General features: G+C 49.2%; 1 protein-coding gene across 1 annotated transcript in view; it reads right to left on the bottom strand.

Annotated features, from left to right (window-relative positions):
• TMEM163 (transmembrane protein 163) overlaps positions 1 to 14,738 on the bottom strand; it is a 257,298-nt gene that overhangs the window by 4,299 nt on the left and 238,261 nt on the right. The window contains exon 6 of the mRNA XM_003267591.3: positions 6,056 to 6,167. Within this exon, the coding sequence (XP_003267639.1) occupies positions 6,056 to 6,167 (112 nt within the window). The remainder of the gene's footprint in view (positions 1 to 6,055; positions 6,168 to 14,738) is intronic.

Here is a 14,738-nt window from a genome sequence, read left to right as displayed (position 1 = left end):
CACCACCGACCTGCCCCTCGAGCCCCTTGCCAGATGTTATCCCCCCGACTCATTCTCACTCTCCCCGCTGATCCCTGCTCTGTCCCAGCCACCTGTGGCCCTCCCTGTACCCCGCCACAGCCAGAGGGACCCTCTGACAGTGAGCAGCAGCCAGACTCTCCCGCAGGAAAGCCCCCGTCACGGGCTCAAATCCCACCAGACCCCTCACATCCAGCCACACAACCCTGCAACAGCCACCCTGCCCTCCCCTCAGGGCCACTGGGCTTGTCACCGTCACCCAGGGCCTCCCTCCCAGCCCTGTCCTCAGCCCTCAGCCCCTAAACTTCCTCCCCTCCACCCACCATTCCCTCCTGCCTCCAGCTAACAGGCAAGCTTTGCCATTTTAACCGCCCCCCTCCTTTCACTGGAAACCGAAGCTTAAGGACAGGAACTTTGTCTCTCCTTGCAGTATTCGAAGTCTCAGGACAGGGCCCTGGCATTCAGCAGGGGTGCAAATGACCGCTGCAATAACGAGTGACCACACGAAGGAGGAAGTAGGCAGGCAGGCACGGGCCCAGCCTGAGCGCCACCCCTGCCTGGCTCCCGCAGACAGTCACCCCAGGAGAAGGAAGCCCAAGGCAGGTGCTGCTCAGAAAAGAGGCAAAAGCGTGAGGTTCCCCAGACAGCCACTAGATGTCCACTTAGCTCCACCAAGTCACCCACTCTGCCAGCCAGCACCAATGCCGGCCCAGCTTGCCATTCCTGACAACAGGTCCGCCAGGTGCTCCCCGACGCCCCACAGCTGAGAGGCTGGTGCCAGGGTCACCTGTTCGCTGCTTCTTCTAGGAGGCGGCTCTGCCTTGCCCGGCTCGGCTCACCTTTTGTGATGACAGAGCCTGACTCATTTCAGCTTCACTTCTCGAGAGTCTGCCTGAGGATGCTGGATCAAGCACACAGGGACTAGGGACCGAGTCCGTGGCCACCTGCCACTTTGCTCCGAATGTCAAGGCCTTCCCAATCCGTCATTCCACATGAAAAGCCCCGAGCCCCTAGCCCCCACCATCGCAGCAGGCAGGCCCTGCCATCTCTCCCCTCTGCAGTGCCAGCCCCACGAGCTTGGCCCTGTCCCCACATTTGCAACCACAGATCTGCTCTAACACAGAAATGTTATCAGTTTAGGAGCATACAATGGCACAAAATGATGGCTGAGGCCATCCTGATTAGGGCTCCACCAGTCTGGCTTTGCCAACTGGATCAGGATCTGTGTAGTTAAACACATTCATTGTATGCAGAACATTCTAATTTAAAAGTTTCTCATGTGCTTGAAAGATCGTCATAGATGGAGTATTTGAGAATTGGATGTGAGCAGAAGAGAGCAGGCCCCTGTGTCAGGGGGCTTCCAGATTTGCCCCAGCTGTTCCCGTAGGACTGAAGCTGTGCCCCTCGTCCAGAGCGCTCCCCCGGGACCCTCTCATGCTCTTCCTCTGATTTGTAGTATGTGTTTGTTGTACAAAATCACATTACCCTAGTACAAAGCAAGCTTCAGCCCAGTCCCAATAGCAACAAACCCATGATGACAACACGTCCAAAGCCACAAACCAGATCAGACCAGATTCACTGCACCGCACAGGGTGAAGTGGGGAAGTCTGGAATTTCCCCATCATCTCCATCGGCCACACACTGCTGTCCCTTTCCCTGAAGATCTGCCTCCCAGCTGTAAGGACACCCCAGCGACAAGGGAGCTGGCAGCGTCAGCCTGGCCCACTTCAGCCTGGTTCCGGCTTGGGACCCAGCCGCCGGCAGGTGACAAGGGGAAGCCGGCCCTCTCCCACAGAGGGGATGCTTGGCTCTGCCGCAGCCTCAGGGAACCCCCAACATTCATGACAGCCATGGCTCCCTGACCCCGTCCTGCCCGCCCACCTTCCAAAGTGAGGAAAGAACAGAGAGAAGATAATTACAGATCACTCCCTAGTTCTGCTAATCAATGAATGGAAGAAGCCCAGATCCCAGATAGTACAATTAGCAGGAGGCTGTAATTACTGCTGCATGTTTTGCCGGCAACGCACCCACCTAGCAGGGGATCGCAGGGCCACAGAGCACGGGGCCCCCTGGGAACAGGCTCAGGGGCAGGGGGCATTGCCTCTGCTCTCTCATTAAACCCATTCAGCCGATTCATCCCCACGGTGAATGTTCTATACCTACCCCACCACTTCCCATACCCTCTCCTTCACCCCATCCGAGCTGCCATCCCCTCCCCCTCCTCTCCCCAGGCCTCCCTCTGCTCAGCTCCCAGCTCCCTCGACTCTGCTCCCCACCACCAATGACCAGAGGGCTCTGTAGAAAACAGCACTCATGTCACGCTACCTGTTTCAACATTTGGCAAAATATTCCAAATCCCACCCTAGACCTCAAGCCCTGCCATGCTCTGTCCCCCTACTTCCGAGTAAGGAAGGGACTACCCCATGCCCCTTCCTTACTCGGACTCCCTCCGCCTGGAGGACGGTTCTTCCCCACTCTTCGCCTGATTGAGGCTGTTTTCACCCAAACCCCCCACTTTTCTTTGTAATGACCTCCTCCCTGGTTCACAAGTATGATGGAAATACTGCTTTTGTGTGTGATGGATTCATGTGCGCAAACCAGAGTCAGAAGTTGTTTCATTAGAAAAGCAGCCTTATTGTTGTTCTCCTCTGTACACCATATAACATGGTGGAAGCCAGAACAGTGAAGCCTGGACCGAGATCGTGTATCTGGAATATCTATAATGTTAGGAAACAGCACCAACCAAGTCACAGGGCCAGTGTTCCGAGGAGGGGGGTCAAGCCCCATGGTCATGGGCAGGGTGGGGCCAGGGACTCCTGCTGGGGCTCTGACTGCTGGATCCACAGCCAGGTGTCCGGCAAGTGAGGTTCCCTGTACCCCAACTGCGGTCAGTGAGGTGAATAAAGATCCCACAGATCTGCGAGCCAGAGGGACTTGACAGCCTGCCTGGGAACCAGCCAAGGCGCTTCCTGCTGTGGACTCACCACTGGGAGCCCAGAAAGCTGTTCAGACCCACACTGCCTACCCCAGGTGCTCCTGCCCTTCCCTCCTGTTCCAGGTGAGGAGACACTGGGGGGCAGGTGGGCAGCACACACAGCTGAGGGAAGCCAAGGCCAGCCAGGCCTCCACTCTGCATCCCTACAGGGCTGGGCCAGAGTGTGGCCCTCAGAACCACATAAAGGGACCTCTAAGGCAGCTGGAGATCCCAACCCAAACCCCTGGCCAGGGCCCACTCATCCCTCGGCTCTCAGCACAGAACCCACCCGGTGTCCTGGCTACACTCATCCCTAAGGAAAGAAGGGCTCCATGGGCCAAGGAAGGCATTTGATTTTGCAGATCACAAAGCAGCAGACTACAAAAATCACAGTGGGTGAACTCCCTACCCCAAATCCCAGGTCTGCCCCAGACAGGGAAGGCCATGCAGATGAACCCGGGTCTTGCAGGACAATATATTAGGGTCAACTTGACGCAAGCTGCCTATAATTCTACGACGTCTCAGTGGGTGACAGAGACCCCAGAAGCCCAGGCTGTGGCCTCAGTATGCTGTGTCATTCTCAGGAGGCTGAACTCCAAGTTCTTTAGATCCGGCTGTGCTAGAAAGACCTATTTATAGCAGAGGGGTTGCTTGGCTGAGTTGCAACCACGTTTTGGGGATCAGGGCAGGATGCCACACAGCAATAAGGCAGAAACTGGAAAGGGAGGCTCTGCCTTGGAGCCGGTTTCCCCAGCCAGCGCGGCACCTAACAGAGTGTAAAACCCTGCTGATCCGGTGTTACTGCAACTTCACGCTCCAACAGCATCAAACCCAGGACCTGATGGCAGCAGGATCCCGACTTCCCCCAGCCTGGGAGGAGGCAGCAACCCAGGGCTTCATCTGGAGCTTGGGGAGGGGGTCCTGCCTGCCTGTTGCACATGAGGGGCCTTAGCGCTGCTTAAAGCTGCACAGGAAAGAGGCAGTCTTAACGCAGGCAGTCAAGGTAGTCAATCCTCTCACCATTTTAAACCGCTTTTACCATCTAAACAGCTTTGGTTTCATATGGACTAAAGGCTTCCTCAGCCCAAGGAGCAAGGTGGCATCTCACAAGGGCAGAAACCAACAACAGGCCCTGCTGGGCAGGGCGACTTGAGGAAGGACTCTGAGCTGCTGGTCACATGGCATGCAGGAGTGCTGGACACAGCAGGGGCCACCTTCCCTGGGGAGATGCTGTACTTGGCCCCTGGGGCAGGCACAGGGGCAGCACCAAACCTTGGTGTGCACCACATACACTGGGGCGCTGGCATAAAACACCAGTTCCCGGGCCCCAACTCAATCCCCTGGAATCAGAATCTTCGGGGTGGGCCCAGGAATCTGTGTTTTCAGCAAACACCCCAAGAAATTTCAGTGCTGCCAGGCTGGTAGTGGTCAACTGATGAGTATCTGGGGTCTGGGATTTTGCAGTCAGGATGTCAGGTCCTGTAACCCCCAGCATCTTCAGGCCTGTTCAAAGGAACCCCATGCACATCCATGCACACGGGTGATGCTCTTCCAGGGGTAGCCATGGGTGAAAAGCTGGGGGCCTCCTCTTGCCTTCCCAAGAGACCGTGTTGCAGACTCAGGAGGAGTGGGGGCAGGCGGTGGGCACAGGGACTCCTGGCTCCCCAACAAGGACAACCAGCCCACACCCCCACCCTCAGCCCCCAGAACTGCCGACACATCTGCCAACAGTCCCGCCACCTCTGCAGATGGATTCCTGGGCCAGAGCTCCATCCCAGGGTGGAAATATCACTTTGGCTTCCCATGCCCCTGCCCACTGTGCAAAGCCCAGCTCTGCACCCAGCAGGTCCTCAACATCGGCTAAGACAAGGAGTCCACGCCATGTCACCATGCTCCATCCTGCGGGTGAGAAGGGCCCCACAACTGTCACTGTCACCATGCACGTCTGCACTCCACACTTCACACACAAAAGAGCCTTGAGAGTTTGGGACAAGGAAGTGTTTCTTAAAAAAAAATAAACTACCTGGGCACGGTGGCTCACACCTATAATCCCAGCACTTTGGGAGGCCGAGGTGGGAGGACTGCCTGAGCTCAGGAGTTTGAAACCAGCCTGGGCAACAACATGGCGAGTCCCCATCTTTAAATTAAAAAAAAAAAATATATATATATATATACACACACACACACACACACACACACACACACGTGTGTATAACATATAAAACATTTTGTTTGTGTGTACATATATACATACACAGACACATATATATAAACTTCTTAAAACAGAATCCACATATTTCTGCTCTATTTTGTGCAGACGCACCCACCAACCCACAAGACTTTTGCCCTTTGACCTGACCCCTGGGCTCCGCACATGCCCAGAAATAAATAAAAGCAACAGGTCCAGGAGGCACTGCTTGTCAAGTTTCTCATCTACACATCAGTGATATCAGCGAGTCTGGGGCCTGAAACGTACTTTTCCTGCACTCACGCACTCCTCTTTCTCTCATCCCAAAGGTCACAAAGCGAGTTCTTCCTGTCCCACAGGGACACACACAGACTTTTCTAGCTGGTTGAGATTCTAAGCAGAGAACACACAGGTCATTTCCCCAGAGCAGGCACCTGGTAACTGCAGCCTGAACTCCCACGTGAGCGCCCCACTAGCTGGAAGGAAAAGCAAGCATGGAGAATTCACAAAGGAAACATCTACAGAACCCAGAAAAGGCATTTACTTTTTATGGGGAGCAATGCACATAAAACCCAAGACTCCAGGAAGCCCTTTGTGCTTCATGATTAAGAGGCTGGGGAACCCCAAGCCTCCCTGCTAGGAGGTCAGAGTGGAGGTGATTTATGAAGAGTTTATTAAATTCCCAGGGCACAAGATATCTGCCCTGATATGGGAGCTCTGAGAATCATTAAACAACTTGAGGCGGGTAGGAGAGTGAGAAATGGATTCCAAATTATTGAGTTCTCCAGCAAGGGAAACAACTAAAGAGACCCAAACAGCATCTTCCTCCACTGTGAGCCCAGCGCCCAGAGATTAGGCACCCTGGCCTTACTCACCATCTGTGATGAGTGCTCTACTGGTCAGAACCTTCCCCAGCATGAATTTCAACACGGCCAGGATGCTGCAAAGAATCCCACTTAAAATGGAGACACTGAACAGGAAATCGTCCTGCAAGAGAAAGTTCCAGATTTAAACAGTTCACCTCCTACTGGAGCAGATCATCTGCAACCCACTTGCCTTACAGATCAGCTTTGTTCAAAGTATAAATAGTCGGTCATGTGTGCTGCCACCAGGTGGGGGGTATACTGCATGCTTTCATATCTCAGTTAAGTGTCACCAGGAATTGGAAAAGATGCTGAAAAACAGATAATCCCAATTTATATTTACTTAGAAAACCATTATGTATTTATTTTCCTGTAGGAGATTCACCTTCCCACTATTCTGCTAAAATGAGTAGCAGTCATAGATCAATAACAGAGTTGGTCAGAACGCTAAGAACAGCATCTTCTAAATAGAATTTTCCACAGATAACTCACCAAGCAGTTGACTGAGAATTCTGGAACACGTAAACACACCACCGGCCTAACAATCCTTCATCAGAGCCAACTGAATTTGCCACAGGGTCAGTTACGGCCAGAGCTACTTAAAACCGTATTTTTTCCCCTTAAATTCACACAGGGCAATTGAGAGTTCACAGACATAGGTAGAGAAAATAGCATCTAAAAATACTGTCTGCTACTGACGTTATCTTAACACTTCCTCTAAGTTGTTACCTTACCTTCGCAAGCAAACAAGTGAGTCCCATATGCAATAAGTACGCACCACTATTCAAAAACTTCGTGTCAGAACCTGGGAAGAGGGAGACAGCCTGCTTCATGTTCAAAACTGAACAAAGCTATTTGAAAAACCACTTCAATGGAAACAGGGTATCTGTATAGGGTCAAAGCATCTCCCCAAAAACATGGGTCAATGGTGGTGGTGGTTTTGGCAACCTATGTTCACAAATTCTTTGCTACTCCATCCTCCAAGAGTTAGAGATTCATCTCCCCACCCCATCCCCTGCCCTTGAGTTTGGGCTGGACTTAGAGACTCAAATCTAACACAGAGTACAGAAAGGGAAAAACAGTAGCTTACCAGTGGAGAAACCAAGCAGACACCACCTTAGCCAAGTGATCAAGGTTCACCTCACCGTTATTAAGTTGTGTTGGTAACATGTGGCCCCTGATACGATGTGACAAGAAGGGCACTTTACCTCCATGGTGTTCCATCCCCAAATCCATAACCTCATTTTAACTGCAAAACAACATCAAACAAACCCAAATGGAGGGACCGTCTACAAAATACCCAACCACTACTCCTCACATGTCAAGGTCATGAAACACGAGGAACGACTGAGAGACTGTCACACACTGGAGACTTAGGGAGATGTGACAACTAAATGCAACATGGCATCCAGACTGGATCCTGGAACAGAAAAAGGTCATCGGTGGGAAAACTGGGGACATGAGAAAAGAGTCTAGAGTTCTGTGAACAGCACCGTCATCTCATGGTAGAGATGAATTTGCTGCGGCCGTGTGCGATGTTAACAGTAGGGCAGGCTGGATGGAGGGGATATGGGAACACTCTGTACTATCTGTAAAACTCTTCTATTCATCTCAAATTGTTTCACATTTAAAAGCTTATTTAAAGTAATCACCTCACTGAAGTTTCACCTCCTCAAATGACCAGTAAGGACCGCCCCAAACCAGGCCTCTTGACAACTCTTCAGTCCCTCCGATGCGGAGGTTACACAGCAGGGCACACAGCAGGCGGTCAGGAGCCCCAGATGGAAGCTCTCTTTGTGCAGGGACTCAGAATAAGTCCAGGAGACAGCACCCACAGAAAATAAGGTGAACATGATGCTACAATCTGAGTATGTGTCCCCCCAAAATTCACACATGGAAACCTAATTGCCAGGGTGATGGTATGAGGAGGTGGGGCCTCTGGGAGGCGATTAGGCTGCAAGGACAGAGCCCTCACGAATGGAATGAGTGCCCTTATAAAAGAGGCCAGAGTGCCGGCTTGCCCCTCCACATGTGAGGACACAGAAGAAGCCACCATCTTATGAACCAGGAAAAGGGCCCCCACCAGGCACTGAATCTGCTGGCATCTTGTCTTGCACTCCCAGCCTCCCGAACCGTGAGATGGAAGTGTCTGTGGTTTATGAGCCACCCAGTCTGTGGTGTTTTGTTATAACAGCTAGAACTGACCAAAAAATCACATGTCAACAGCCCCAGGTGCTAACAGGACTCAGGAAGCACAGGCCGGGAGACTGAGGCAGTCAGGAAAGTCAAGAACTTTGAGGCCTCAGATTTGGAGACTGAATACTCACTTTGCTTACCCCGTGCCTGAATCCCCTCTGGCTCCATTCAGTCTCTGTTTGCGAAGCCCTCCTCCCTAACTTTCCAGAGGTAGAGAAAATCTGTGCTTACCCCATCTAGGCCCCTGGGGCACAGGGGCTGGGATGTGCTGCCCCACCCTGAGATGCAGCTCGAGAAACGCCACCCATGGCTTTGGTGGCCCTTCCTCCAACTCCTAAAGGGAGCTGCAGACCCAGGGCTCAGCCGACCCAGCGGCAGTGGTGTTGCCAGGCAGGCCTGTGTTCAACTCTAAACTCCATGGCTTACTGGGAAACAAACACTTGGATCTCAGTTCCTCCTCTGTAAGCGGCAGTGGGATGCCTACGGCCCCTGGCAGCAGCTGGCAATAAAAGGTAGGAGTTGTTGTTAGGGGGCCCAAACACATGATCCACACACAAACGTCCCCCACCTGCCAGCCGCACTGGGGGCTCACAGTGAGCCCCAGCCAAGCCTGGTCAGCATTCTTGTGAGAGAGACACAGGAAGCTTGTCACCGAGAAATAAGTATGCGTGGTGAAACATAAAGAAACTTCAACTTCCAAGAGACCAGGACTGAGCTCCACCTCGGCCTACCCAGGGGCTGTGCGGGAAGCTTCCTGTACCTGGGAGGCTTCATCTCGGGGGCGCTCTCGATGGACCGCAGGGCCCCAAGGTCCAGCTCCTGGAGGACTGGGGTGGGCTTCCTGGGGCGAAAAAGTAGAAGCACTGGGTGGTAGCTTCAAAGGCATCGAAGCAGGAGCCCCACTTACTAGCTGTGTGACTCTGGGCAGGTCACTTAACCCCTCCCTCCCTCCACTGTCCTACCTATAAAGTGGAAAAAAATAACAGACTCCCTCACGGTGGCTGCATATACTGCATGCACAGCTCAACTGGAGCTACATTGCCCAGAATTTCCTTCCTACGTGGTTCCCAGTTGAAGCTGACTCCCAGAGACATCTGCATGAGCCGTGAAAGGTGGAGGTGAAGCAGTTCCGGTGCTGCCGCAGCTCAGCCAGGCACGTTCTGTGGCTCCACGGGCTCGCCCAGGGGAGAGGGGGGCAGCACGGAGCCCATGGATTCTCCGCTCCTGCTGCATCCCCCCGCTCCAGCTTCGCTGAGTCATGAGCCAGGCGTGCATACAGCTCTGTGGCAAAGGCACCAGCTTCTTCTGCAGGATGCCCAATGTCATGGAGGCTGAGACAGTAAGAGTCACATACAGGTCCAGGCCATCTTCAAGGGCGCCAGTTTGTCCTTGCCCCTTCCTCCTTGCCCAGCCTTCTTTCCTGACTGCATGGCGGCTGACTTCAGATCAACACCACACTCAGAGGCAACCGCCTTACCTGGACGTCAGCACCAGCAACCACCACGTGGAAAGTCTCACCCCTGCCACAAACCCCTATTCTGCATCACTTAGAGGGGTTTGCTTCCCCTGCCTGAACCCTACCATAAAACTTTAGACGGGGCCGGGCGCGGTGGCTCACGCCTGTAATCCCAGCACTTTGGGAGGCCGAGGCGGGTGGATCACGAGGTCAGGAGATCGAGACCATCCTGGCTAACACAGTGAAATCCCATCTCTACTAAAAATACAAAAAATAGCCGGGCGTGGTGGCGGGCGCCTGTAGTCCCAGCTACTTGGGAGGCTGAGGCAGGAGAATGGCGTGAACCCGGGAGGCAGGGCTTGCAGTGAGCTGAGATAGCCCCACTGCACTCCAGCCTGGGTGACACAGTGAGACTCCGTCTCAAAAAAAAAAAAAAAAAAAAAAAAAAACTTCATACGGATGTGTCATGGGGTCAAACGGCCCGGCATAGAGTGAATGCTGTATTAGTATTGGGAAGCTAAGTTTTTTAATGTAGAGAAGCCGAGATGCAAAAGGCAGGCTTTTCCTGAGCATGGGTTATTTCTACCAGCCACCCTTTGCTCCTAGGACTGGCTCTGAGAGAGCAACTACCTTTCCCTCTAGGAGAACAGAGTCTGGGGCCATCTCTTGAGTGTCACCCAAAGCTGCAGCCTGCAGCTCACCACTGCTGAGTGGATCTGCCTCAGAAACAGATGAACCCTGCAGAGGAACCCAAGGAGGATCCAGGCTGGCACAGGCCTGCCAAAGCCCCTCTCCCAAAACCAGCTTTCAATGTCCTAAAAGCTCTGTGATTACCCTACCCAGGCCCAGATGGCTCTCCTGCGGTGCACGTACTCCTCTCTCCACACGGCTGCCATGTTGACTATTGGCATGAACAGAATGTCACAGAGATGCAGTCAGCAGCCTGCTCAAGACAACAGTACCTGGCTGGGTGTGGTGGCTCATGCCTGGAATCCCAGTGCTTTGGGAGGCCAAGACAGGAAGATCACTTGAAGCCAGGAGTTCAAGACCAGCCTGGGCAACATAGTGAGACCTGGTCTCTACAAAAAATATAAATATTAGCCAGGCATGGTGGCACATGCTTGTAGCCCCAGCTACTCAGGAGGCTGAAGCAAGTGGATCACTTGAGGCCAGGGGGTTGAGACTGCAGTGAGCTATAGTAGTGCCACCACACTCTAGCCTGGGCAACAGAGTGAGACTCTGCCTATAAAACTATGTTTAAAAAGACATCAGTCCCTGTTATGGACTAGATGTCTGTATTCCTACAAAATTCATATGTTGAAGCCCTAACCCCAATGTGATAGTATTTGGAGAGGGGGCCTTTGAAAGATAATTAGGGTTAGATTAGGTCATGTGGGGATACCTCATAATGAGACTAGTACCCTTATAAGAAAACAGAAGATCTTTTTCCCCACCACCCACGTGCACCAAGGAAAGGCCACATGAGGACACGTGAGGACACAGTGAGAAGGCAGCATCTGTAACCCAAGGAAGGATCCCTCACCAGGTGCTGACTCTGCTGGCACATTCACTGTGGACTTCAGTCTCCAGAACTGTGAAGAAGAAATTCCTGTTCTTTAAGCCACCTAGTCTATGACATTTGTCTTTGGCACCCCAAGCTAAGACAGTCTCTAAGTTTAATAAAAGAAAGTTTCTGAGAAGATTCCTTTCAGAGAGTCATGAAGCCACAGCAGACATGGAGACATGGCTGATGATGAGAAACCATAACACGGGTAGGCTGTTCCACCACTGACTCCTCTCAAGGTGCAGCCACACCTACCATGCCACTGAACTCTCAGCACTGTCAGAGTGGGCGTCTGACAGAGGCATAAACAGTTGGAGAGAGGCTAAATGACTTTCCCAGGGTCACTCTGCAGTGGCAGGACCTGGAATTGTTCCCAGCTGTAAACTCTACCAGGTTGCCTCATCTAAGGCCTCATCATTATCTCTCAAGTCCCTAAACAGTGGACTCCGTGAAAACAGCGACAGCTATTTCCTTGCTAGGCATTCAGTTCCTGCTGTTGCCAGCACTGTGTCTCTATAATTTCTCACAGCTGAATCTTCACTGAATGATGGAAGATTATGACAAAAAGGTTTAAGGAAATTAGCCACGGCATTCAAAGCCAAGTATAAATGTACATTAAAGGTAAACTCCACATAAATTTTGTCCATGCCTGGCAAGCTCCTTCAACATCTTGTAGTAGCAAAGCCATAAAAGATTGATATACTTGACAAGACAGAAGTTAAAATATATTCAGGGGAAAGATCAAATACAAACTAGGAAAAGGGTTATCACAAAGGGTTAATCTCCTTACTATAGAAAGGGCTCATGGAAATCCAGAAGAAAAAGACCAACAAAGAGAAAATGGACAAAGATATATGTGAGAGACAGTTAAAAATAACAAATTTTAAACATATGAAAAAGGCTCAAATGCTCATAAAAGAAATGAAAGCCAAAACTATAGTAAGATCCTTTTTATCTAACCAAAAATATTACAAGGCTATGAGAAACAGTCTCTCATACAATTCTGGTGGCAGTGCAAAATGGTCCAACCTGTCCAGAGAACAGTTTGACAATTTCTCTGAAAAGTACAAATCTACCCTTTGAGCAAGCCACCCACTTATGTGAATTTATCTTACTGCTATACCTGTACGTGTAAGCAAATGATGGCACATATGGACCATTCATTACAGCAATGAAAACAGACAAATCCAAAATTAAAGATGAAGATCATAACACTTTTACATAACTGATAGAACAAACTAACAGGAAGTCAGTAAACAGAAGACTTCAACAACACGATCAACCAGCTTTGCCTGACATTTATGGAACATCTACCCTACAAAGGCAGGACACACATTCTTTTTAAATGTAATACTAATGTAGATCACATTCAATGCCATTAAAAAGATGTCAACCAATTAAAAAACTGAAATCATACAAGGCATATTCTCTAACAATGGGATTAAACTAGAAATCAGTAACAGGATGATATCTAGAATATTCTAGTATTTGGAAACTAAACAATAAAACAACCCACATCTTAAAAAACCCATGAATCAAAGAATAAGTCGCCAGGGAAATTACAATATATTTTGAAGTGAAATGAAGTAGAACAACAGTATACTGAAATTAGTGGTATGCAGCAAAAGCAGTGCTCAGAGGAAAATTTATAGTAAATAATGTACTTAAAAATGTTTAAAAGGCCTAATATCAATGATCTGAGCTTTGCCTTTAAGAAAAAATTAAAAGAAAATCAAATTAATCCCAAAGTAAGAAGGAAAGAAATAATAAACTTATGAGCAGAAATCAATGAGACAGACCAGGCGTGGTGGGCTCACACCTGTAATCCCAGCACTTGGGGAGTCCGAGGCAGGCGGATCAATTGAGATCAGGAGTTCGAGACCAGCCTGACCAACATGGTGAAACCCTGTCTCTACTAAAAATACAAAATTAGCTGGGTGTGGTGGCACACACCTGTAATCCCAGCTACGTGAGAGGCTGAGGCAGGAGAATCGCTTGAACCAGGGAGGCAGAGGTTGCAGTGACCCAAGATCACACCATTGCACTCTAGCCTGGGCAACAAGAGTGAAACTCCATCTCAAAATAAAAGAAAAAGAAACCAATGAGGCAGAAAATGGATAAACAGTAGAGAAGAATCAATAAAACCAAAGACCTTGATAAAGATGAGTAACATAGGATAAACCTCCAGGACTCATCTATAAAAAAGAGGACACATGTTACCAATACCAGGAATGAGAGAAGGTACATCACTACAGATCCAACAGGATCTATTAAGAAGATAACAAGGAAATATAACCAACTTGATGCCAATAAATTTGACAACTTAGAAGAAATAGACAAATCAAAGGTCATCCAAGAAGTAGATAACCTGAAGAACCCTGTATCGACCGAAGACCTTGAAATTGTAGTGAAAATCCTTCTCACAAAACTTCAGGCCCCAATGCTTTTACTGGCAAATTCTGCCAAACATTTAATCATGTAAAGGAGAAATAACCAATTCTAAAACATATTTCAGAAAAAAAAGATAAAGAAACCCTTCCCAATTTATTTCTGAGGCCAGCATTATCATGACACTAAAAGCAAAAGCATCACAAGAAAACTACAGACCAATAGCTCTCATGAATCAGACTTAAAAGTCCTCAACAAAGTATCAGCAACACAAATTCAGCAATATATAAAAAGGATAATACAACATGACCAAACAGGGTTTATCCTGGGGAAACAATATCGATTAAACATTCAAATATCAATCAAAGCAATTTCCCATATTGACAGAACAAAAAGAAAGCCCATATAATCATCTCAATAGATGCAGAAAAAGCATTTGATGTGTCAAATGTGTCACTACCCACTCATGGAGAAGGGAAGGAGAAAGGGAGGAAGCCAAAGACTTCTCAGCACTCCAGGAATAGAAAGGAATTTCCTCCACCTGATAAATGGTATCTAGGAAAAACCTACAACTAATACCAACCAATGGTGAAAAAAATGAATGTTACTCCTAAGATCAGGAAAAAGGCAAGCACATCTACCTTCATTACTTCTATTTGACACTGATGAGGAGGGACTAGCCAGTATACAGATAGAAAAGAAAGAAGTAAAACCATTTTTACTTACAGACTACATAATTTTCTATTTTGAAAACCCTCACTAATTTACCACCCCTCCCACACACAAAACATACTTATTAGAACTATAAGTGGGTTTAATAAGACCACATACCAAGTTAATAAGTAAAACTCAATTGTATTTCTGTACACTAGCTAGAAATATGGAGTTTTTGGAAACACTATTTAAAGTAGCATAAAAATACTAAAAACTCAGTGATAAATTTTACATGTAAGACCTGTGCACTGAAAACTATAAAATATGGAGATAAATTAAAAGATTTTAGTACATGGAAGGATATACTGTGTTCAATTATTATTAAAACGTTAGTTCTCCCCAAACTGATCTGGATGCAAAAGCCACCCTAAGCCAAA

Source organism: Nomascus leucogenys, chromosome 20, assembly GCF_006542625.1.
Source record: "Nomascus leucogenys isolate Asia chromosome 20, Asia_NLE_v1, whole genome shotgun sequence".
Taxonomy (NCBI): Eukaryota; Metazoa; Chordata; class Mammalia; order Primates; family Hylobatidae; genus Nomascus; species Nomascus leucogenys.
The sequence above is the reverse complement of the archived record's forward strand: the minus strand, read 5'-3'. Positions and strand labels throughout refer to the sequence as shown.